Below are 26,116 nucleotides of genomic sequence, written 5' to 3' on the forward strand. Positions count from 1 at the left end.
AACCGGAATACTGCAGTCGGAAGCAGTGCCTGGGCAGAAATCAGTGAAATGTCTGGGGAAATCCAGACATGTGTCATTTTCGCGATTTTCCCTTAAAAAGAGCTCAAAAACATCATTATTATTTTTTTGCGTTTATGCCAGAAACTTTGGGCAAACTTAAAAAAAGCTCAACAACTTTTGAGTCCCAGATTTTCACGTTTAGAAATATGGCAACCCCTACCTAAACACTTAACACAAACTAGGTAAGGTTCACATTTCATCCATAGACCCACTAATTATGTGTTTTGGTATCACTGAGCATCTTGTGCAATGGGTGAAGTTCATGAATAGTTGACAGATCTTGAATCCATAGAAATAGGAGAATAATAAAGCTATTTAAATGCAAGCATATAAACTTAAATTGTTCAGTCTAAGAGGTAGCCGAAAGAAGTATACTTGGCTTTGTCTTGTTTGGCCTACTCAACAACAAACTACTGCCTCTTAATGATCCACATAGTGATGAGCTCAAACACGAATGCTACCTAAGGATATTGAATAGATCAAACACTTCAGAGAAAACTTTAACCACATTACTTTCATCATCTTTCTCTCTCCAAACAATCATCAGATATAGCAAGAAGATACTTCTCCATCAGCATAAGATTCTGAAAACAAGCATGAAGGATTAACTAAAAATTAGTGCACTCCTTTCAGAGATGTGACTTTTGGGGAACCATGATGGGTGATGTGACTGCATCTGAAGCAGAGGAGACTGAAGAGCAAACTCCTCAGTGTGTTTGCAAATGGAAAGGACCAAATCCCAATCAAAAGGGCTCAAAATCTGAAATCCAATAAAAATGTCTTAAAGTAATGTCCCACTGTCAATAAGCCTGTTCTGTGAAGTTTTGGTCTTGTGAGCGGGAACCGAGAAAGCCCCAGTAAATGAGCTGCAGTCCAGGTGATTTTCCGCACAATGCTTGTGGAGTTTAATTTTCACACAACCCACAAAAAGGATGTACTTCGTTTTTACAGAACTAACAAAGAACTTCTTTGATATAGTCATTAAATGGGAAAGCTTGACAATCCAGGTGTACCGCTAGAGACAGACGAACCCTCCAAGTGTCCCTATTTTCCAGGGATAATCCTGGATTTATAGAAGCTGTCCCAGTTTCTGATTTGATCCCAGAATGTCCCACTTTTCCTTAGGACATCCTTAGTTTCATCAGAGAAATTATGGTGGGTTGGTGGGTATCCCAACATTGAAGCCATCTGAAGGCAGCCCTGTACAGGAAAGTTTTTTTGAATGTTTTATTATGCTTTTATATATATTGGAAGCCACCCAGAATGGCTGGAGCAACCTAGTCATACAGGCAGGGTTTGTTTGTTTGTTGAATAGGGCGTCCCTATTTTCATCAGAGAAATGTTGGAGTGTATGCAGGGAGAGAGAGAGAGAGAGAGTGCTCTTTGCAGAATTTCAATACGGTCTTCACGCAAAAAAAAACTAGATTAGAATGATAATGCTCAAAACAGTTCAGTGTTTAGAAAGTACAAAATGGCTGGGTAAAATAAGTGCTTCTGGTTTGGTTTTCATTAAACTACCAGGATGTGCAGATAATCTGCCCTAATCTACCAGGACTTTTATTTTACAATGATATATTGCAGCTCTGCTGGTGTTGACAAATATCTCAGACTATCGCAGACCTTGGTTCTAGCTGATTTAACTCATATCAGGGGGCATATAATGATGGTTACATGTGCATTTTTTGGTCACACTGGTGAGGAAAAAAAGATCAGAGGAAAAACTAGATGTGATTGAATGTATGATCCAGTCACTTGGACAAGTGTGTGCACAAGCTGAAAACCTAAGAAGTCAAATTTACAAGCTTCCCTCCCACCTCTGTAGTGAGACCTGAGTGGCTCTTTTAGGTAGAGGTGAAATTGGGAAGGGATTTGAAACCCCTTGTCAGTTTCACCTCTGCAGTGAAGGGGCTTCTCTCCACTGGCAGGTGGGAAGAAAGCTTGTCAGTTCTGCTGCTGCTGTTTGCAGCCTTTTTGTGCGAACTGGATAATGCACACTTAGTGCTGAAAATGTAAGTCATGGAGCCATGAATTTGCATGTGTAAAATACAAGCATGCATTTGCCAGCTCTCTCATAACACACGTCCATGTTAAACAAGAGTGTTGTTTGGAAAAGTAAGGGTATCCATGATGCCCTATGGGCATTCTGACATTATGTCAGAATCATGGGGAGTTCTGCAGAAATAAAGTCATTAGTTTCACATATCTCTAGTTTTCTCTTCTCTGCACCGGACCCAGGTACCGCTCTCACACTCTATGGCTGCAGGGTGGGATTTACTAATAGGCAAACTAAGTCTCTCCCTTGAGCCTCAATTTTTTAGGGGCTTGAAATAGTTGAAGAGGGAAAGGTCACGTCAATCAGGCAATCCACCTTAGCAAATAAGCACTTATAATAAATTCAGTATAAGAGTACCCTTGCCAGTCAAAGAAAAAAAACCCCCACATGGAGAAACATCTCTTTTTATACACTGCCACAGTAAGAATTCATTTCAGCTAGCAAGCCCAGGAGAGGGAGGTGTTAGGAAAGTCCCTACTTTTCAAAGAAATACTGTGCATTTGTTTAAAAAGATTCTATTAAATGTGATTGTAAGTTGGCTCTGATAGAAGCAGACAAAAGGCTATCCAGGCGAAAAACCACAAGTAAGACACTAGCCTAGCTGGAACTTTACACAGCCTGAGTGTGGCTCCCATACTCCTTTAAAATGCCCCAGGAAAGTTATGGGTCACCCTTAGTTTGCACAGAGAACACTGCCTCAGCTTATACCTGCATTATAGTCCATCATCCCAACACTTTGTGTTGCCTCATACCAATTTTCCATCAAACAAATATTGCTCACTAGACAGTTCCAAAGTAGCACTTTTAAGTTAACTCTGCTCTGATGGGAAGACATTTCTTCCTAGTTTAAACAATACAAACTTCAAATACTAAAAGAAAATGGAAAGGGATTGAGTGGGAGACCTTGTCTCTGAATACTTCCAGCTCCCTCTTGAAAGCAGGGGTTGTGTAGTTGTTCTTTCAGCTGTGTCACAATCTCTTTTAGATTACCACCAAACACAGATAACAATCTGAAGCAAAAACAACCAGATTCCAAGTGTGCATATAGGTCTCGTAGCAGGGTCCCAAAAGAGCTTGACGAATTGAAATGAGTTCAATAATACCAAAATATAATTGCTACTCGAAAGTTGGCAGCTATGTTGTAAAGTAGGTTAATCTTGAATGTTTAAACATGTGCTGGTGACTGATGAGTGTTTACCATAGAGAAACACATATATGCAAACAACTGTGTGGGTGCTTGTAGTATCTGCTACATGTACCACATTCCCATTACCAACAAGAAATGTGGGTATGCCCACCATGGGAAGGTACCACAGGTAAGTGGGTAGCCTTATGCTCGCAATGAAGATGATTTATTGCATTTTTTAGATGTGCTGGTAAAAAGCAGATCCCACTCCTGTGGGTTAATTTTGACAGGTGGCCAAGACCTCTTAGTCACCTGACATTTTCATTATATCAGATGATTGGCAGGTGGCCAGCCCTACCCACCTATCAAAGTTGACCCATGGGGTGGAAGAAGATAATGATCTGGCTCACCCCTGACTTATATACTAAGAGAGACTCAAGTCAACTATAGAAAATTAAGGTACAAAATATGACAGGTACAACACAAATACAGTGGTACCTTTGTTCTCAAACTTAATCCGTTCTGGGAGTCCGTTCGACTCCCAAAATGGTTCAAAAACCAGGGTACAGCTTCCGATTAGCTGCAGGAGCTTCCTGCACTCTATCAGAAGCAGTGTTGGACATTTAGCACCCGAAAAACGTTCGCAAACTGGAACACTCTCTTCCGGGTTTTCGGCGTTCAGGAGCCGATTTGTTCGGGAGCCAAGCCATTCGGGAACCAAGTTACCACTGTACTTTTAATACCCTAAATGCAGCAGCTGGTCAAAAATGCCCAGCAGAAAAATAACTTGTAAGACTCAGCAGATACTATCAAAAAACCATCAAACGCTGGGAAGTAGAGGATGTTTGCACTCAGCAAAAATATGTTGCTGTTAATGGTAACTTTATCCATGTCAAAGTCATTAACTACTAGATATTCACTTAGAAAACACGGTCAGATTTTTTTGCTTTTTGCTTTTTTAAAAGATCCATCACTTATGGGAATATTTATAAATTATAATTTTCAGTAGGGGTCACACCAAGCCTTATGAGGTCCCTCTCCGAGGGTCTTCTGCTGGTTCCCTCATTGCGAAAAGGGAAGTTACTGGGAACCAGGCAGAGGGCCTTCTCGGTAGTGGTGCCTTCCCTGTGGAACACCTCCCTTCAGATGTCAAGATAAATAACTATACAACTTTTAAAAGACATCTGAAGGCAGCCCTGTATCGGGAAGTTTTTAATGTTTGATGCTTTATTATGTTTAATATATTTGTAAACTGCCCAGTGTTCCACAAGGCTTGACGATCCCTCAGACTTTCTTGTGAAGCAAGGTGGAGTCCTTGGGGCAATGGAAGCACATGGTTTTAAGATTACAAGTGAAAAATCAGGAACTACATATTTCCATTTAAAAGTACAGTTCCCAGGCTCCCCTGCAACAGTGGATGGTCTCTGCACACTCTTGAGCCTCTGTTGTACTAGGAAACTAATAATTTAAGGATTAAATCTCTGCAGTTGTCAAATAACATTTAAGCCATTTGGAAGGACGACACACCAGTCATAAAAAAGTACTGAGGAAGAACTCCCATGGGTATCTTTCTAAGCTTCCTTGGACTAAGCAACCTCACAGAAAATTTCAGCCTTCTCTGAGAAAGCTCAGAAAATCCAATTCAATCCAGAGGTTACTCGTCATCACTAGTTTTCCAGCTGCTGCTTAGTGCTAAGAATAGACTCCACATCTTAGATTATTTTTAAGAAACTCAAAATTTGGATATTGACTTTGATTTTGAGATCCAAGTTCCAAAAGAACATGGGTATAAGTGGCATAGTTTACATTTCAGATTCAAGTAGGGTATTTTGAAGCACAACCCAACTTTCTTTGGCTATCACCACTAGTGTGAAATTCTGTAAAAGTCACTGGCAATCAGTGCAGACGGTACTGAGGTAAAAGGACCATTGCTCTAACTCTGTGTAGGGCAGTTTCTTAGGCCACCTGCCCTAGGAATGCCAGGCAAACCAAACAAATTGTTTTCTGTTCTTCCTTTATGATGTAAACCTAGCATATGATGTAAAGCATCAAGTGATGTAAACCTAGAATAGCTACTGATTCATGTAAACAGCAGGTTTTGCAAAAAGCTTAGGACTGAATGGACCTGGAGACAGAATTCTTCTGCCAAACACACTGTGATATAAATAATTGGTTTTCATACTCCACAAGCTTTAGGTGTTAAAAGTCACATGAATCTGAACAAATCAATTATAATTGATAGATTAAATAAGGTAATGAATACATATTTATATATACAAATATATCTTCAATATCCTTACTCTGGGTCGTATGGGGACATTAAGGCTGTTGCAAAATATATCCGTGTATGTGTCCTGAAAAGACTTTAGAAGCGTATCATGGTGAGGTTTGTAAAGTTGAGCAATGTAAGAGATTTTTGTTTTCCTATTTGCAGTATTCCCTTCCTTCCTAATGGGTCGTCTTATGACTTGATCCTAAGACTGGCTTGCACCAGCAAGTGAGTGTGTAGAGGTGGTTCTTCTCATTGTTCTACCACCACAAAGTCCAAGAACATGCCATTATGGTACCAAAGGAATGCGGTGTTGGTGGTGTAAACAAATGATCTTACCATATTCTGTAAAAACAACTACAACAAAACACCACCCCCAGTGATGCAACTACCACAGAAATGCCCATAAGATTTGGGTTGTTATAAGTTGTTCAACTGCAGGTAAGCTCATGTCGGCACACAGCTGGCATACAGTTTGTTGTTTCCAGCTGCAGCGTTTGCCAATAATGCTAGAACAATATGCTTTTCATCTAATAGTCAAATCCTTGACAGAATAAATGCTTTTGATAAATGGCGAGTCTTGACAGAAAGTGACTGGATTGGCTTCCACAGGCAATGTTGACAAACAATAACCCATTTGCTAAACACTGGACTGTAGAGATAATAGTGGCTCCGATTTGTGCTGAGTAGTGACTCAGCTAAGTGAAAACAAAAATCCAGGGATCTTGAATGCTCTGCCAAGGTAAGTTGCTTGCCAATTTTCCTTCTGCATTTACAGCTAAAAATCTTGTCAAAGCTCCGCTTTTAAATCTATTGATCCTTACCATAAGGATGGGGTACTGTATTGGAAAACACAAGCATTATCATCTCCTGTCCTCATGAGTTACTACACTCAATAGTACGCAAGGTCAAGAGGGGGGGGGGGGGGCTTTTTTTCCTGATCGCTTATCCAAAATGTGAAAGCCTTCTCCCCAGGATCTAAAAAAAGATAGACACATTTCTCAATTTTACACCACTATAGTTAGGCCATATTAATCAGATGCAATATAATTTTTTGATTGAAGTAAAGCATATGGATCTGAAAGAGCCCTGCTAAAATATCAACTAGCTCTAAATGTACTGCTAACAGACACCAGAGGGTATTCTCGGTATTGTAGCTGGTGTGAATTGCCATTAAAAACCGAAAGACTTTAGGGTGTAAAAAACAATCAAGGAGTTGTTCAAACTGCATGTAATAGCCAAGATCCAGATTCTCATACTATTAGTCACGGTGAATAATACCATTTTCCACAAACACATCAGTTGAAATAGACACAGCTCCATGTAAGACTATTTTGAATGGTTAGCATTTAGCTAACCACCCTAGCATTTAGGGTGGAATGTGTTCAGGGCATCAGATATGATTACATTTTAAGGAAGGCACTTTTAAACTGCTTTCTGTCCTGTTGAACTGGATTGTATACAGACACACACACACACACACACACACACACACACACACACACGTACTTAAAAAGTCCTCTTTTAATCTGAGTTTCTCAGGTGTTCTTTTGAAATCTAGTTCAGAGGTGAGATAGCTTTTTCAACCCGAGAGCCACATTCCCACTTGGTCAATCGTTTGGGGGCCACATGCCGGTGGTACAGGGGGCCAGAGACAAAAGTAAGCAAAGCAATGAACGTAAATGTGGACTTTTTACAGTTGCTTATCTTCCACGCACACTCACATATCTCTTGGTCATCCACCTAGCCAAGCAAGAGGCATTGGATTTGTTCAAGGACAAATCCAAGCTAGGCAAAACCACTCAAGAGGAGCATGGAGCAGGACCCGTGAGGGCTGTGGTCTCAGGAGAGTCCCAAGAGTCAGGCAGAGAAGCCAGGAAGGCCATGTTTGCCCCCCAGGCCTGAGGTCCCCAACCCCAGCAGAAGATGCAGTAGACCCATCTCAGGGCAAATCAGGGCTCCATGGGAACCTAGATGTGCCCTGGAAATGGAGGAGATGATGATTAATTGGAGGAGGCAATGGGGCAGTGAGAATTTTGCACATAGAAGCTCAGAGTTTTCCTACAGGGAGAAGCTTTCCCGGTGATCAGAACTGATAAGCTTTCAAAACAGGCAAATTTAAATATCTCACATGGGCCCATTTGTGTCAGCTCATAAAGTCACTAACACCCGAAGATAGAGCACTTAATACCTCACTACCAAATCTGTGAACTGCCTCCATCTTGGGGTCAATTGCTATGAAAGCTCTGCCTGTGGCATTTAATCTGTATTTCACATATGCAAACAACTGCTTCGTGTTGCTGTCATCAAGTGATAAGTATGCCTGTGTGCGTCAATTCTGCTTGGCAATTTTTTTAAAAAAATGAAAAGACAAAGAATAGTGGAGCTTCCTGTGACACAACCGTTGGGCAGCTCGCTCAGCAGGTCTGTGGCATGTGGGGCTTGTACAGGTGCACTGAAACCTGTCCATGTGTGACTCAGTGCAGGAATTGAAGGAAGCCAGGTCTGCATCATCAAACATCCAGGAAAGCCTAAGGCAGAGGACACATTGGATAGGGCAGTGTATTCCTCACTCCACGCAGCTCTTTGCCACTGTTACTTGATCAACCTCAAATGGAGCTTGTGTTTGTGTTGCTCATGCCGCTCCCATCTGCTTTGGGATTGCAGAGATATGACTGGAGAAGAAAATAGCTGGTATGGGGAGTGTTTGGTTCTCCTCTATGGTCATTTTCTGATGTCATTTGCCTTGCCGCTTTGAGACTCCTTTGGGTAGTGATAAAGCGGGATATCAAATCCAAACTCTTCTTGCCCAAGGACTTGCGTTGACACTGCTTCACTGGACAGCCTAGGTCTGCGGCCGAAGGGACAAAGATGAATTGTACCTGCAAAAGCCCTGGGGCGACTTAAATGTAGTGTGGGGCAGAAATGACAAACAGTGCCCAAATCAAAGCACTCTTATCCAGGGTGAGCTACAGTTTAAGAACAGGGAGGGAATTGCTCCTGGATCAGACAAAGGGCCCTCCAATCCAATGACATGGCCTGGATAGCTCGGTTAGAGCGTGCTGCTGATAACACCAAGGTTGCAGGTTTGATCCCTGTATGGGACAGCTGCATATTCCTGCATTGCAGGGGGTTGGACTAGATGACCCTCAGGGTCCTTTCCTGCAGGTATGAGGTGGTGTACAAATTTAAGAAATAAAATAATAAATAAAACTCTACAATTCTATGTTTCTATGTGTTTCCCATGGCAGGCTAGCTGTCTCCAATAAGCTTCCCAGGAGTTCATTATGGCAGTGGACACACAACCATGGTTTGTATTCAGTTACACGGTGTCTTGACTTAGTAGTTCATCCATATAGCTGCCACTGCTAATAGACTTATCTTGCATGATTTGGTTTTATTTAAAATGCTATTTAATTTAGGTTTTTATGGGCCGCTGGGACCATCCTCAGTGCATGTCCCCCAGCCTCAACCCTTTACAGTAGTACCTCGGGTTAAGAACTTAATTCGTTCCGGAGGTCCGTTCTTAACCTGAAACTCTTCTTAACCTGAGGTACCACTTTAGCTAATGGGGCACCCGCTGCGACCGTGTGATTTCTGTTCTCATCCTGAAGCAAAGTTCTTAACCCGAGGTGCTATTTCTGGGTTAGCGGAGTCTGTAATCTGAAGTGTCTGTAACCTGCAGTGTCTGTAACCCGAGGTACCACTGTTTTTGTTTCAAAGGAAAAACACCAGAACCCCATGGCTGATCTGTCTACACTTAAAAATGCTTCTACTCCAAGTCATTCATCCAAGGGAGGTCCACAGACTTCATTCAGGTGGTCTGCAGCATGCAGTAAATAATTATACATTATAATTGAGACAAGAGGAAGAAAAAAATCATGAAGTGGTCTGCCAGAACCCTCAGCCATTTTCAAGTGGGAGAAAACGTTTGGGAACCATAGGTCTATTGCCATTGCAGGCAAATCTCCTTGCAAGCGTCTCAGATTCATACTATGAAGCCTTTATCTCATACTGGCAGTCAAATGTGACTACAGGAGATGGTTTTTGGTTCAGTGGCAGAGCGAATGCTCTGTATGCAAAAGGTCCTAGGATCAATCCCTGACATTTCCAAGTAGGGATGGAAAAGATTCCTGTCCAATATCTTAGAGAATTGCTGCTAGTCAGTTTATACGGAGCTAGATGGACCAGTGATCTGACATATTATATTGCAAGTTCCTGTTTTCCTAACACTTGGCAGTTATGAAAGCAGAACAAATGTCTTTCAGGTCCTGCTGCATTCAATTTGCTTTTGTTTGGGGTTTTGTTTGTTTTTAAAGTAATTATTTCCATGATAATTATGAAACAAACTTCATGTGAAGAGTTTTTTGGAAGCAGCTACCATTCTAATGTGGGTCTGAAACAGCATTGAATCTTTACAAAATTGCGCTGTTGATCATCGCGGTGCCTGCTAGTGGTAGCTACACATTTTATTCATTCATTCATTTTACATTATACTGCTTTTCTAGGAAAATACTTCAGGATGGTTTCTATGTTCTCCCTAATGGGCAATGTTTGGACAAATGAATGAAATCATATACATGCTGATGTAGAAATCTTTGCAAATTACATTTTGTCACATCTTGTGGTGACTTCTATGACTGCATATGCCGGAAACTAGTTACTGAAAGCAGTATCACCAAACAAAATAGGGTTTAAATTCAAACAAAAAATATGGAGTATAGCAGAGCAAAATTGTGCAGGGTAGGTTATGAGAGAGAGAGAATGAGAATTGAAACAGATCTTCCTTCCCTTCTGTGCAGGGGGGTGTGTGTATGTGTGTGTGTTACTAGTTTTAAAAATATTTCTCGCAAGTTGACCTACAAACATATGAGCTAAACATATAAAAATGCATAAATACATAACTTTAAGAACTACCAATAACATTATTCCACTGCATTAACAATAGTTAATCCAACAGAACCTAAAATAGTGTGTAAACAGAATATAAACACCACATCAGTAGCCTCCTTACAATCATTCCCCCAAAAAGTGTAGAAAGAAAAGATAGGTCTTGAAGGCTTTCTTCCATATTTATATGGATGTGACCTGCCTGATCAGGCCATCAATAAGAAAGCCTCTCCCATGTGCCTGCCAATCTTACTGTTCTCATAGGTGGAAAAATAAGCAGAGTAGTCTGGATCATGTTCAGATATGACTTTTAAGGCTGATATCAGGAAAGCCTGTAGTTCTAGGTTAGAAAGAGCCTTCCATAATCTCCACATTTCTCAGGCCCTCCCATGGCTATACAGTGGTACCTCTGGTTACAAACTTAATTCATTCCGGAGGTCCGTTCTTAACTTGAAACTGTTCTTGACCTCAGGTACCACTTTAGGCAATGGGGCCTTCTGCTGCCCCCACATAGCCGGTGCGCAATTTCTGTTCTCATCCTGGGGCAAAGTTCTTAACCTGAGGTAGTACTTCCAGGTTAGAGGAGTCTGTAACCCGAAGTGTTTGTAGCCTGAGGTACCACTGTATTAGAGAACAGGAGTGTCTTCAGGAATTTTTCCAGGTGTGTGTGTTTGTGAAGAGCAAATTAGAACATTGAAACAGGGAGCACAAAAGCTGAGAATCTGGAGATTATGGTTCACAAAGTGGGGTGCAATTTATGTTGGGAAGAAATAATCCATGTTCTGTCCTGAGGTTGAAGACTTGACACCATTCAAGCAAGAAGACAAAATCATCCGCTTTGATAACATGACGGACATGTTAGGGCCTTCCTTTCACAGAAGGCAGAAAGTGCTCCTAGAGGCCACTCCACAAGGCCTCAGCACAAGGCTTCAGTCCAGATTTCCATCAACTCTGCTTAGAATGGAAGTCAAGGCATCTGGAAGGTCTTCTCCAACTGAGCTTGGCTGAGCTCTTCCAGGGCAACATAAACTACCACAGGGATCCACTCCATGCCCTTTGGAACCTAACCTTAAATTTGCTCTTTTCTGCCTGCATCTTGCCTGAGCTCCTCCATCCTGCTGCCAATTGTTCTAGATTCAAGCCAAAAGCTGCTGTAGAAAAAGCAGGGCAGAGGGACCGTTTAGTGCATAGATACGACAGGACAGAAGGGCTCAAGCCATGGAGCTCCTCTCAGCATGCTTGGGCTTCATGCAAACACATGACCTTTAGCTTCATTTCATGTTTATTCTTTGTATCTCGTCTTGACAAGTAGTATGGTATTGTTAAACATTCTGTAAGATGCTTTGAACACTACTTGAGCTAACAAAAATTAATGGAGATCCAAGGACTAGCATATGTAATGTACAAGCGTATGTGGGATTGAATAAATTGTGAATGAGTTGGAGGCAGGAGGGGGAAACTGCATGCTCTCCAATATTTCTCCGATGAAAATAGGAACATCCCATAATGATCGTTTTACTATTTCTACCCCACACATCTTATTGGGTTGCCCCAGCACTCTGGGCAGCTTCCAACATATATAAAAACATAATAAAACATTAGACATTAAAAAACTTCCCTATACAGGGCTGCCTTCAGACGGCTCAGGAGTTATATAACTCCATACCCTCCAACATTTATCCAATGGAAATAGGGACATTCTAAGGATATGTCGGGAAGGTAAACGGCATTTCCATGTGCTTCTCTGGTTCGCCAGAAGCGGCTTAGTCATGCTGGCCACATGACCCGGAAGCTGTACGCCGGCTTCCTCGGCCAGTAAAGCGAGATGAGCACCGCAAACCCAGAGTCGGTCATGACTGGACCTAATGGTCAGGGGTCCCCTTTACCTTTAAGGATAGAGGGTACATTCCAGGATCAAATCAGAAACTGGGACAGCTTCTCTAAATCAGGGATGTCCCTGGAAAATAGGGACACTTGAAGGGTCTGGAACTGCTTCTGACATACCCAAACACATGACAAAACAGAGGGCAGTAAAAACTGGGGAAAGCAGTCCCAAACAACACAGGGAACAGCAATATTTCTGTAGCAACATCTCCAAAATTAATTTCATACAACCAGGCTGCAGTTTCAAATATTTGTTAGGCAACCATTGTGTTCAAACCAGGCTGACCTGTGCTCCAGTGCCCTTCCATATAACGAGGTTAATGAGGCAACTGAATGAAGCATCTTTCCATACTCAGCCCTAGCAATTTGATTTGAGGGCTTCAGGTCTTGGGTATTTTTGTCCAGAATAAGGTCTCTTATTCTCCTCTTAAGGCTGCCGTTCATCTGTGAAATTCAGTTGTAACACTAATCTTTGCAGCAAATTATATGTAATAGCCCATTTCTCAAAAAGCAAGGCAATACAGTTCTTACTGAATGTTAAGAGCATTTCACAGTCTAATGTAAAATGCAAATATTTTCTTCTCAATGTCAGATATCTGAGCAAATATGAGTTGTGATCTCCTTCACAGAATTTTGTTTAAAGGAGATAAAACATTGTGGATATATTGAATAATCTGTAACAATTAAAGGATTGCTAAAATGAGGAATGACTACCAAGTATATCACAGATAATATATATATATACTGGACATACACAAATTATAAACATAAACCAAAATACTATTCACTTTCAATATATATTACTGTACATGAGGGCTTTTTTCCGGCCAGAACTTGCCGGAACTTAATTCCAACACCTCTCAGGTGGGTGCCATTGCCGTTCTAAGAGAACGAGAAAGGTGTTCATGGTGAGTTCTGGCACCTCTTTATGTGGAAAAACTTTAATCCGTAAGGAGCATTACTGTATAAGTACTGCTTACTATAATTTTATGCATAGTACCATTAGTAGTACTAATAGCATAATGGTTTCCAGTTGGGAGTGGGGAAGTATATTATAGCATGTGGTGCTAATGACAGTTGTAAGAAATTTCCTTAAAGAAAATACAGCTCTTCACTATCACATTTTGTTTGAATAAATGTTTCAAGTTAGAAGCCACTGTGAAGCATGAAACTGTCAATTAATATGTTTGAGCAATTTCGCCACTTGCAATGAGGTATATTGGGAGTGCCTATTATCAAAAGAATGCATGTAACTTATCTTTTAAACAAACCTCCCATATTTTCATAAAATTCCTGCAGCCAGAGAAATGTCCAATAAACAAGCATGTGATATGTCCGCAACACTTTGTGAGCAGAAGATACTACAGGAATTTGCAATGTTTCTGCTTGCTAATTATTCTTCCACAAAATGCTTTCTCCCTGTTTATGTATTTATCTACCCCCTATTTCAGAATACACACTTTACATTTTGCAATATGAAACATGCCAAGGGGTATATTTTTGAATTTCATGATTCTCCAACTTGATTCTCTTCAGAAACATTCCTCTTTCGCAATCAACATCCATTATGTATTAACAGCCCAGTTTTATTGCTTACGCTGATTGTAAAATACTGTGCAGTGAACAGTTCAGTATAAATGGTGTCTGAAAGCATTTTATTTTTTAATGTGTCATCTTAAAGATTTGCTCTGATTCATTCTTCCATACATGAAGATAAGCAGAACTAGAAAGAGGAGGTTTTGCCTGTATATAACCTTCCACAATACACGCTGCAGCTTCTTCTAAACAAATCGGAACTGTTGAAGCACTTTCCATGAAATGGCAAGTGATTTATTTCACATTTCCAATATATATTTTCTTTAAAGTGCCTCTGAGATTTGTGGGGAGGGGGGCATATTTTCTCTCATGACTCATCCACCATGAATTTCTCATTTACGAAACTATGTTAGAAGTAAAAAGTGATAGTCAATGAAGGAATATGAAGGCTGACAAGATCATATCCACTACTGTATTCACAACAAGAGAGAACTGGCCCTAGTAACTGCTAAACTGCATGGGAGAATGTGACAGATTTCTCTGCTGCTTCCATTTACAGAGGACCGTGCACTCCCCCAAAACAGATAGGCGCTGATAGATTAAGCACATTGTTGCTATATATTTCGCCGTAAAATACAGAGAGAGAACAGCAAGAGTAATGGAAGCGTCTCAAACATGGCAGTACTGCAGCAAAAACAATAAGAGGAAAGCATTGCCAGGGTAGGCTGTTCCTCTTGTAGCATCCCTCTTTAGAAGAACATTTCTACAAAATGGGGTGATTTATATACACGCTGCCATCATTCCGTTGCAGAGGTTATAGGATTTTCAGAGCTAGCATGCACAATCATGTAATTGCAGTATTACCGAAGCATTTATTCTGATTGACATCGTGGCTGGCTCACAAACCCCCTCAAAAATGCCTTTTCCTTCAAGCTACATCTCTCCTGAGCGCGAGGAAAGAAGCGCATGTTGCATTTAAACCTCAGCAAACTCACATGCCACGGGTGAACCTGGGGGCTTGCAATAGTGCTAAATGACGACCCAGGATGGGAGAATGGAGTATACTTTATAATATCGACTGCGCTGTAAGGATACATATCAGCAGTAGTAGATACTTCATGTCAGATCTATTAAAACAGACGAGGCCTACTGGAAGCAAATGATCTGTCAGTCATAACAGTGTTCCTGTGTGAACCAGAATCTACTGCACAGGAGTAGAGCAAGTCCCCAGGTACCACTTTGTAATATTACCTCCATAGCCCTGACAACCACCCACAGTCTTTTTTTAACATGTGGAGAAGGTTCACAGCAGATTCCTTTTCCAGTACTAAATGATTGAGATAATTAACCTAGAGAGATGTGCATGTTTTTTTTTTTGAAAAAACCCAAATCTAATGTAAAATATGCTACAAATATTACTTGCCAATATTTACATGCTTTAGGCTTGATTCTTGTGAGAGGTTCTATGAGCGCAACATAAACCACATCGGATCATGTAGCGTTTGGTAGGAATGATCTTTGCCTAAGGCCCGGAAGAGGGGCTGCCAGTCAGAACTGGCAATACTGTGCTGGGTGGGGTAGAAGAATGTACTATGCTATATATAGGAGTTAGAGCTGCACATGAGCACAGTGCTCTAATTCCTTATGGCCCATTAATTCATGGGACATACGTAGGACAACATCTTGGCTGATTGTGCCCATGATTAGACACAGAATCATAGAGTTGGAAGGGACTCTGAGGAACACCCACACCAACCCCCTGCAATCCAGACTAAGGTGAGCGAAGGTCTCATTGAAATCAATGGGACAAGTTAGTCACAACTTAAAACTTCCATTTTATCACATGGCAGCTAAATTCAGCTAGCTCAGTCTGAATCCAACCCACTGAAAATATCATTAAAACAAACAACGTAACAGTCACCCCAATCTCAACAGAATCAGTGGGAATAGATAATTCTGCTGCAATTCCACCAGAAGATCAAAGTGATAAACTCTAGTCATTTGAAAAGATTATGAAGCCAATCCGCATCTGGTGAGCAGAAAATAAAATGTTATCAATTATAGCACATATCGACTACATCCATGATTTTATTAAGAGATGAAAATGGGTGCCCAAAGGTGAGTTTAGAAAGAGGCTACATACGCACAGGAGCAAATTTCAGCCATGAAAAATGTGCATACAATCTATAGAAATGTTTGGAGCAGGCAGAGGAGGCCGGTTCTTAGCTAGTCTGTTTTCAAGCTTTGAAACGCAGTGGGTGGTATGCTATACCATAACATTACCCTAATTAGAAGCATTTTAATGGTAGGGCCTAGTAAAGTGAATAAAATGTTTACCTGCAGGACAAATTTTCCTGTCTCTTGTAAAACTTTTAACATAGCTTAGCAACACTTTACATAAAGCCACCCAAAAGATGCAGAAGAAAGAAGAAATTTCAAAAGAGAACTAGCATTGCAGTTTTGCAAACCTACATAAATATATATGCGTGCTTTTCATACATCTATTTTCTAAATATAGTGCGCTTATTATATGCCATTGTTCTCCTGAAGAAAGGGTCCGTGAATGGTGCTCAGCCTTCCATTTGGTCAAGGCTGTCCAAGTTAAGGCTGTTTCATTCTATTCCTAGCAGGGACAGGTGAGATTATAAGCTTTAGACTTCTGTCAGTATGAACAAGAGACTCTCCACAATAGCTAGAGAAAATCAAGAAAGCAGGATTTAGGCTGTGTGCTCTGAACATGATCTACTACTGAAAAGGAACTCCCTCCCCTATTTGAACAAGAAGGTCAGGAAGAATAAAGTATGCCCAAAAGCTGCCTAACTGCAGTCTTAGTTGCTGATCCTCTTAGGCGGCAGATTCCCTATAAAGTGACACGATGATGCTCCACAATAAATAATTAAAAACTTAAATCAGAGTGCACATCCAGATTAATTTGTGAATGGCTGATCAATGCATCCAGTAAAAGACACTTTGAACAGTGAAACCATGCTGAACAAAACATTAAGCCCTCGGACCCTTATGACACAAGTAAAGGAACATCCCAAAAGATTCATTTTATTCATTACAGAGCAGATGGCTTGCACCTAGTGTCAATGAAACCTGCAGCTGCAGTCATATGTAACATTGATCACAGGTCTTTGCCAAGATCAAAGACACAACTATTGCAAAACTGAGTACAGAGATATCTATCCTAATAGCTCCCCTAGCAGCACATCTAAGTACCATTATTAAAGGGGACGCCTCCAAGAAGAGAAACATAGGTAGCTGAAATCCCAACTTTTAAAATTGCACATAGGAAAAATACTTTTGCTCATTGAGACCTTCTGGAAAGCACAGAACTGACAATATCAGGCACCGCGACGATAAAAAGAAATTGCTGCTTCCCCACCTCCTCATCTAACGATGTACAAGAATTTAACACTTCCCCTCTTCAACAAGACAAGATTTACAAAGGAATTAAAGTTTTCTGGGAGATGTGCAGACAACTTTCAATACAGGGTACATTTACTGTATTGCTTCAGGGAAATTGGGGAGGTGGCGGAACACTCTATGAGATACTGAAATGAATGAGGATGGCATGTGCTAGCAGAAATAAAAATGGAATTTACTGGAAATGAAAATGGAACTGACATAAACCTAGCAGAATACGCAAGGAAGACTTCCTCGAAGTGCCAAGTCAACTCTTGGTTTAATATTTAATGAAAGAAAGCTGCTGACCAGCCCAGGATTCCCCTGCTTTCTAGTTGTACATCACTGAACATCATTCAGCTGCCTTAATAAACTCTAGCTTAGTTCCCAAGTCAGGATAAGAGGAGATTCCCCCTTTCATGTTCTTAAGACACGAATTCTTTCCTCGCAGCAAGTTGTAGTTTGTATCCTATGGTCTCTGTGAGCTCTCGGCGTTGCAGTGCTAGGCTACTAAACATACACAAACACTTCCGAGCTCCAGCATGTTTCTCTGCTAGGAGACATGCAGTCAGTTGCGGCTAATAAACCCGAGGAAGCTCTCCCATCGGAACTCAGCGCCGCACAAACATTTCGAACCGCTCCAAGACCTTCCGGAGCCTTCTCAGCCCCCACCATGCGTTCGTTGCCTGGCGCGCTGGGCTGGCAAGATCCAGAGATCTGGGAATCTCTGCGGGGGGGGGGGGAGTATTCGGTAAAGGAGCCAAGAACTGCGCCGAGAGAGAAAAGCATTGTGTTTCTCGTCTCTCGGAATCGAAGCGAAAGGGGGCTTTTCTATGGGAATGGCTAAAAATAGTTGCGCAGAGACTTCAGAATCCCCGATCGTGCGGCAATGGCTCGTACATTATGGCATTAAGTTTGCCTCCAACTTCCCACGCTTCGCAAGCCTCGCTGCAGATGGCACACAGGTTCATTTTGGGGTGGGGGCGGTGGGGGACGCCAGCGGGGGTGGCGATCCTCGCCGTTAGCCGGAGCTATTTGCGCGTAAACAGAGCGAAGGCACGACGAGCAAAGACAGGCGTGCGGAGCAGCCTGAGACAATGGAATCCTCCTTTGCAACAGCTTGTGTGTTTGCGCGCGCGTGTGTGGTGTGTGTGTGTGTGTGAATGAAGTGGTCTGGCTTCCCGAAGCAGCGAAATGCACCCACGGAGAATGAGAAACACACACACACACACACACACACACACACACACACACACACACAACGTTCACAGTCCGTCCTGCCGGAGAGAAAGAAGATGCGAGGCAGAAGGAAGGATGGCACCAGCAGAGAGACTTACCAAAATACATTATGTTTCTCATTAACCATGCAGCCAGGATCCGCGCGCTGTGCGTTCAGCATTAGCTCCCGCGCCGAGGTGCTGCGATGCAAAGCGGAGCGAGCCGCTTTCATGCTACTACTACATAGTGTGGAAATTTCCCAGCCTCGGAGAGAGAGAGAGCGAGAGCGAGAGAGCGAGCAGCGTGAGCCTCCTTGGGATCAGGGCTTTGAAGGCAGTCTTCTTCTCCCTGATACAATCCCTCACTGATTTAGCATTGACTCTCGCTGCATGCTGCACTGCCCATTCTTACTGTAATCTGACTCCTCCTTGTGATGTCCTTGCCGTGCCTGTGACATCAAGGCGAGGAGTACTACCCAAAACACATTTCTTCCCTCTTCTCCCCTTTGCGTGGGTTTTCTTGCCAAGACCCCGGGTTGAAAGTAACGCTGCCTCTCGCTAAATCTTATATAGTAAGGCAGGCGCGCGCGCACACACAGACACACTCACGCTGGCATCAAAGGGAACCACTGACACAGTGTGTTGCAGAAGGGTGGGGTGAGGGCGTGCGAGACAAAGCTGGTATTGTTTTAACATATCTCACCACCGCTAAGGGAATGGTAAGCTCTTAAGTGCTCTGTGTTGGCAGAAGCAGCTCGGTGCCAACGGAGGTGGTGATGAGTGCTGAGTTCTGATGGCAAAGGAAAAAGTGTTGGGGGCTCAAACCTGCCTGGGAGGTCTTACTCACCTGCAACCACAAGCCCACATGAATGGGAACTAGTGAATGGGGTAAAAAAGGGACGCGGGTGGCGCTGTGGTCTAAACCACTGAGCTGCTTGGGCTTGCTGATCAAAAGGTCGGCGGTTCGAATCCCCACGACGGGGTGAGCGCCCGTTGCTCTGTCCCAGCTCCTGCCAACCTAGCAGCCTGAAAGGTGGCGCTGTGGTCTAAACCACTGCGCTGCTTGGGCTTGCTGATCAAAAGGTTGGTGGTTCGAATCCCCACAACGGGATGAGCGCCCGTTGCTCTGTCCCAGCTCCTGCCAACCTAGCAGCATGAAAGGTGGCGCTGTGGTCTAAACCACTGAGCTGCTTGGGCTTGCTGATCAAAAGGTTGGCGGTTCGAATCCCCACAACGGGGTGAGCGCCCGTTGCTCTGTCCCAGCTCCTGCCAACCTAGCAGTCTGAAAGGTGGTGCTGTGGTCTAAACCACTGTGCTGCTTGGGCTTGCTGATCAAAAGGTCGGCGGTTCGAATCCCCACGACGGGGTGAGCTCCCGTTGCTCTGTCCCAACTCCTGCCAACCTAGCAGTTTGAAAGCATGCCAGTGCAAGTAGATAAATAGGTACTGCTGTGGCGGGAAGGTAAACGGCGTTTCTGTGTGATCTGGTTTCTGGAAAGGTGTTCCATAGCACCAGAAGCGGTTTAGTCATGCTGGCCACATGACCCGAAAAGCTATATGTAGACAAACGCCGGCTCCCTCGGCCTGAAAGTGAGATGAGCGCTGCAACCCCATAGTCGCCTTTGGCTGGACCTAACCATCCAGGAGTCCTTTACCTTTACTTGTAATAGTGAGTGGGAGCAGAAAGGCACTCTGCATATGTTCAGGGTCTGTTGAACATGGCTAAAAGGGTAGGAAATTAAGGGCCCAAGTGATACCTTAATGTGAGATGAGTGTGACTTGCAACAAAATGTTGCAGTGGGAAGTGTTCCTGTTCCTGGTCAGCTAGCTAGCTCCTCTTCCAGAATCCTCACTCTATCATACTCCCCACCCACTCAGAGAGCAACCTGTGCCCACTGAGCATGCTCAGTCTTTGCTGGCTGTTTAGAACCCCAGGTTCCCAGTTCCTCCAAGCCTGTTGCTGCCTCATTTCTTGTTCTGAGATGGTATTGTTCTAGCTACATAACAACTCTCACTCTGAGAATGAGTTTAGTATTTGTATATAGGATATGTGAGCCCCAAAGATGCAATCTTGGCAATTCCTTGGCTCATGCTAAACCCAGATTATATGCAAATTAAAAGTTCTATCAAAGTTATTTTAAGCAAAGTATTGCATTTCTCCCCCAATCCCAGCTCCAAATGAAATAAACAGTGCTGGCAGTGCATACCATCAAAGTATTGTGTGAATCACCTCTCTGTCATCACAGTACCACACACAGATGACGACATAAGCATCGTATAGCCTAATTCTAATAGATTCGTATTGGCAAATCTAATTCCCTTTTAATAAAGAGAAGGGAATAGAGAGATATAATGAATGCCCAGCCCTTTCATTGTTTTGCTCAGGATGCAAGCAACAAGAATATGGTAATAGAAGAAGATGGAAGAAGAAGAAGAAGAAGAAGAAGAAGAAGAAGAAGAAGAAGAAGAAGAAGAAGAAGAAGAAGAAGAAGAAAATCTGATCTTCTTGTCTATAAGAAAAAATGGATGTCTTAGGCCAGTTCACACATGACCTGAGACACTATTGCAACTGACATCTTGGAATGGGGGTAGGCAGCAGTCTCTGGAGACAGAGATCAAAGACACAGATACTAAAATGCACTTGTACTTCTAAGAGGAGGTGCCCCGGGTCAGATGTGATGCAAATTGACAAGGCAGCATGTGGAAGGCTGCACTGCCTATGTCTACAGGATGTTGTTTTTCATTATGATCAATTGTTAATTCCTTGGGTAGCAATATCAGTTTCAGATATGCTGAAGAAAATAAGAGCCCTAAAATTAAAAGTCAAAGCACACGGAAATACTTATCTTTTAAAAATGGAATCTAATGGGATGAATGCTTTATTCCTTCAGAAAGAGGATTGACAGATATAATACTCTTAAAGCACAACAATTTAGTCCTAAAGGCGCCAATAAAAATAAGCCCTGTTTCATTCCAGCAGTGAAGGAACCACAAACATCTAAAGAGAAGAGAAATCATGGGTGTTACAGAATCAGCAAGGTAAGGGTCTGCAGTTTATCCTTTTCCTGGTTTGATTGGAGGACTGCAGGGAATGAAGAGTAGGAGAAGGTATTACACCCATCACTATATCCAGCAGATAAAGTACGCAGATCCATTAATTTTAAATTCAGATGAGGCAGTGGCACTGTCTAAGCATGAATCAGGTGAGTTTCCACAGAAGGCATACCTTTCCTTTTATCTCAAGTACTGCAGACAAAATATCAGCAAGTTTACGGACACCTAAGGCTGGAAGGGGTTTGAGCAGAAAGTTGTTCCTTCAGTCCCTCAACATCATATGCAGGTGCATTCCCTAAATTCTTTTTTTGAAGAGAACCCAGAAATAAAGAGCCTTATAGGTGCAAGTCAAAGCCCCTCCTTGCTTTGCTTTACACAGAAGCAAACCCCACCCACAAGGTGTCTACAGCCCTGTGTAGGAGGAACCCATTCCTTGGTAGATCAGTACCTCCCAACCTCCGGCCACCACAGACCACTTGGAGATTGATGAAGGTCTTGATGGACCACTTAATAATTTTTATCCTTGACGTAACAGTTGTAGTGCACTGTTCTAGATGCTGTTTCATTGTGTGTTTTACAGGCATGCCACAAACTACCTGAATGAAGCTCATGGACTACCAGACCATAGTCTGGGAACCCCCGTTCTAGAATCTGGAATCATTGCCATGGTCCATCCCTCACTCAAGGAATCACCAGCTGATTATGATCTCATGCAACACAAACAGTTAAGAACTTGCAAATCTACAGGACCCAACAAATTAATAGTCCAGTCAGACTAAGATGTAACCAAGACCACAAATGTAATTGAAATCCTATGTGTCTACTCAAATCCCACTGACCCTATCCTAGGATTAAGAAGTTTTGAACTCTGTGAACTAGTGAGTAGACATATGCAGCACTGCAGGGCAAACACCGTATTCACTAATCATTGGAAGTCCAGATCAGCCTCACTATGGCTTTTGAACCTTGGTATACACTGTCTTTATGTTTCCGGTATTTATTCTCCAGTTATGAGGACTAGAAACATGCATTTTTACATTGTGTTTTGGTCCTGGGAACAAAACTATATTCTAAGTCCTGTTTATTGCTGGGAATGAACATCTTCACCACCATAATAAAGCACATAATATAGTGAGGCCCCCACAAAAATAAAATCACCAAGCTGCAGAATCTAACCAAAGTCAAAAATATATCCAAAATATCCATTAACCATTTAGGGTTGCTGTTTGCACTTCTGTAACGGAACATATGAGAAAGCAAGTCAGCAGCCCATCTTTCTGGCAAAATCTCACAAAATAAATTGAATGCAACTCTGAGCCAGATTCTATATTTGTTTACTTCTTTGCATCTTCACAGCAATTTACAAAAAAAAGCTTCAGATTTTCAATTTAACTTGAGCCAAGTTTCCCTCCCCCCAAATGAGTTGCATAAATGTAAGCAAAAAGAGAATTTGTTCATATAGCAGTCAGTCAGTGATGCATTTCAAACATGCAGCACTTTAAGAAGCAGCTTCCAAGTTCACATTTTTATAATTCATGTAGGGAAGAAGCCAAAAAAACAGTCTCTATACTGAGACATGTGTCTGGGAAAGCTCTTGGAAGACTGCCTTCCATTCAGAAATCTCAGATGGGGCTGAAACACACATGCAATTGGCTGTTGTAGGTTTTTTTTAATGGACAGGTCCATTAACATTTCATTTATAGCCCGCCTTTTCTCCAAGGACCTCAATCGTTCTGCACTCCCTACAACACAGCATGCCTCTGAGGTAGGTTAGAGAATGACTGACCCAAAGTCACCTAGTGAGCTCCGTGGCTTACTAGGGATTTGGACCTGGGCACACCCCACCTAATCTGATGCTCTAATCACTATGCCACACTGATCCTTAATAAACATTAAAGAGGATGGGTTGGGCAAAGGATTCTGTGAAGGGAAAAGAGATCCAGGGATTAAAGGATGTGTGAGATGGGCAAGAAAACTGTAGTCTTCCACAGCCTTCCACGGCCACAGAAGGTACTGTATTCCCCAATAACTGGCTCAGTGGTATCTCAGCTATACATTACTCAATGCTTGTGATATCACTGGATGCATCCACAAAACAATACATACAGTATCTTATTATATTATATATATATCTGTAAACCACTTTGAGGTTTTTTACAATCATGCTGTTTTCATTGGCTGTTTCTGGGAAGTAATTCCCACAGAGTTCAGAGAGATTTACCCTCCTTTAAATGGGTACAGAATTTGAATTTTCTAATGATTCCTAGCACGGAAGTTGTCTTTTGCACAGCTGTCATGCACTGGTTCAACATGAGCTATCCACTACAAACCCAAGGTCTCATTCCTGGTCGCTCACTACCTGTTGAGTGCCCAGTTCAGCATATATGTGAAATTAAGGAAGATTTTGCCCTGGCATGCGTCATTTTACACTTGTTTACAATGAAATCACTTTGCTATGTTACCACCCATTCACTCAACACGGAGATGTCTTTTTAGGACTTTTCACATTTTGTTTTAATGACCCTGAACAAATTATTATTGGCCGTTCACAATATAAAAATACAGGATAAAAGCACAAATTTAGTATCATCAACAAACTTGGCCACTGCTCACCTCTAACACTAGATGGTTCATGAACAAGTTAAAAAGCACAAGTCCCACTACTAATCCTTGGAGAACACAGGACTCTCCATTCAGAGAACTGTCCATTTATTCCTACACTCTGCTTCCTGTTACTTAACCAATTCCTGGTTCACAAGAGGATTTCTCTTATTCTGTGACTGCTAACTTTATTCAGGAGTCTTTTGTGAGATACCTTGCAACACAATCACCTCTGCTGACACACTCAAAAAACTCTAGTTACAGGTAGGTAGCCGTGTTGGTCTGCTGTAATTGAAACAAAATAAAATAAAAAAATAAAAACTTCCTTCCAGTAGCACCTTAGAGACCAACTAAGTTAGTTACAGTATTGGTATGAGCTTTCATGTGCATGCACACTTCTTCAGTCTCTAAGGTGCTACTGGAAGGAATTTTTTTATTTTGTTTATTTTATTTTGTTTCAAAAAACCTCTAAAAGGTTAGTGAGACAGGATAGGATTCCCTTGCAGAAGCCATGGTAGCTCTGCTTCAGCAAGGCTTGTCCTTCTAAATGCTTTGTTATTTTATCTTTAACAATACTTTCCAGCACTTTTACGTGGATGGATGTTAAGCTATCTGTTTATGTGCTGGTTACTTGAGAAAATCTGGAATGTGTATGCATATAGTACATATATAATCTTATAAATATAAGAATGCATGCAATAATGCATGAACTGTTTGCATTTTTAGCAGAACTGGGGTGGGTGGGAGTGAGTTACTTCTCACTAAGATTAAGGAGTGAAATGAGAATTGTGGGGAGGGGGAATCCATCCCTAGTAAAGGGTTGTGTGGATACAAGTGATGGCATGCCTGAAGAGTTATAAAGAAAGGAGAGCATTCCATTTATATATATATATAATTGCTCACTTTTTGGGCTTGCAAAAAGTACTACACTTCAAAGGCTCAAAGCAAAGGGCTTCCTATGAATCTTATTAATTAATTCAAATCCTGTCTTATTTTCTAAACTTCATCCCAACTGATGGCTCGCACGTTGCCCCATGCTAAGAATAAAAACGTCACTTGCAGGCCTGCCTTCCACAAACACAAATTAATATTTAATAAAATTAATGTGCCTGCTCAACTATTGCGGTTTCCTGGAAGCCTCTCTTTTGCTTTTGCAAACTTGCAGGAGGCAACCAATAATAGATCTATCCTTGGATTCTTACTGGTTGCCTATGATGAATTTCAATTTGAGAAGCTGATGAGAAGGTTTTCTGTGAATATGTGCAACAGTGCATCCAGGGACCGTTTTGTTGGCAGAAATGTAATAATGTGCAACAAAAGACACAGGATGACAAAACGTTATCAGTTTAGATGCCTTGTACGGTAGGTGAAAAATTCTCGCACAGTTGAGAGGTTTCCATTCCCACCCCCCCAAATAAATTTCATCTTTTAGTCCTAGACAGCTATTGGAAACCTAAATGTACTGTGCTGTAATATAAAATAAAAAGAGATTGGCAAAAAAGATTATATTTAATCTTTATGCTTGCTTCCCCCCAATCCGTTGCTAAAACATTTTGGAAAGTTAAACCAAAATTAACTTTTGCAAATTTTAGTGAAAGAAAAACTATTCACAACAATGTGAGAAGCCAAAAGCAATTGAAAATGTTTCCAAGTGTGCAGAATCTTCAGCTTCAAGTCAAACACAGTAAGTGCCCTGGCAAGATATGCATGTTATCTTTGTATCCATCTAGAACTGTTTCAGGATGAAACTGCAGAAAAAAATATTTCCAAGGCTCTCCTGAGACTGACAGCCAATAACAACATTTATGCACTTGTGGTCCGCTTCCTTTGCATGATGGCACCACCCAAGAATTCACATGTATTATCATTTGTTTGAAAGTGCTTCTAACATTTTAAAAAAGCAACAACCCTATCTTGCATTCATCACTCACTCTCTCTCTCTCTCACACACACACACAAACACATTTTTTGCAGGTGCAACTTTTGTATATATTAACAGAATAATCTAATAAATTGGTT

General features: G+C 41.8%; 1 protein-coding gene across 11 annotated transcripts in view; it reads right to left on the reverse strand.

Annotated features, from left to right (window-relative positions):
* Nucleotides 1-26,116, reverse strand: part of ZNF385D (zinc finger protein 385D) — a 374,703-nt gene that overhangs the window by 154,139 nt on the left and 194,448 nt on the right. The window contains exon 1 of one of the 11 annotated variants that reach the window (XM_028750031.2): nucleotides 18,564-19,041. The exons of the other annotated variants lie outside the window; for them this stretch is intronic. Within the exon in view, the coding sequence (XP_028605864.2) occupies nucleotides 18,564-18,585 (22 nt within the window). The 5' untranslated portion in view covers nucleotides 18,586-19,041. Of the gene's footprint in view, nucleotides 1-18,563; nucleotides 19,042-26,116 lie in introns of those variants that run through there. 11 annotated transcript variants of the gene reach the window in all.

This window comes from Podarcis muralis, chromosome 12 (assembly GCF_964188315.1).
Source record: "Podarcis muralis chromosome 12, rPodMur119.hap1.1, whole genome shotgun sequence".
Lineage (NCBI taxonomy): Eukaryota > Metazoa > Chordata > Lepidosauria > Squamata > Lacertidae > Podarcis > Podarcis muralis.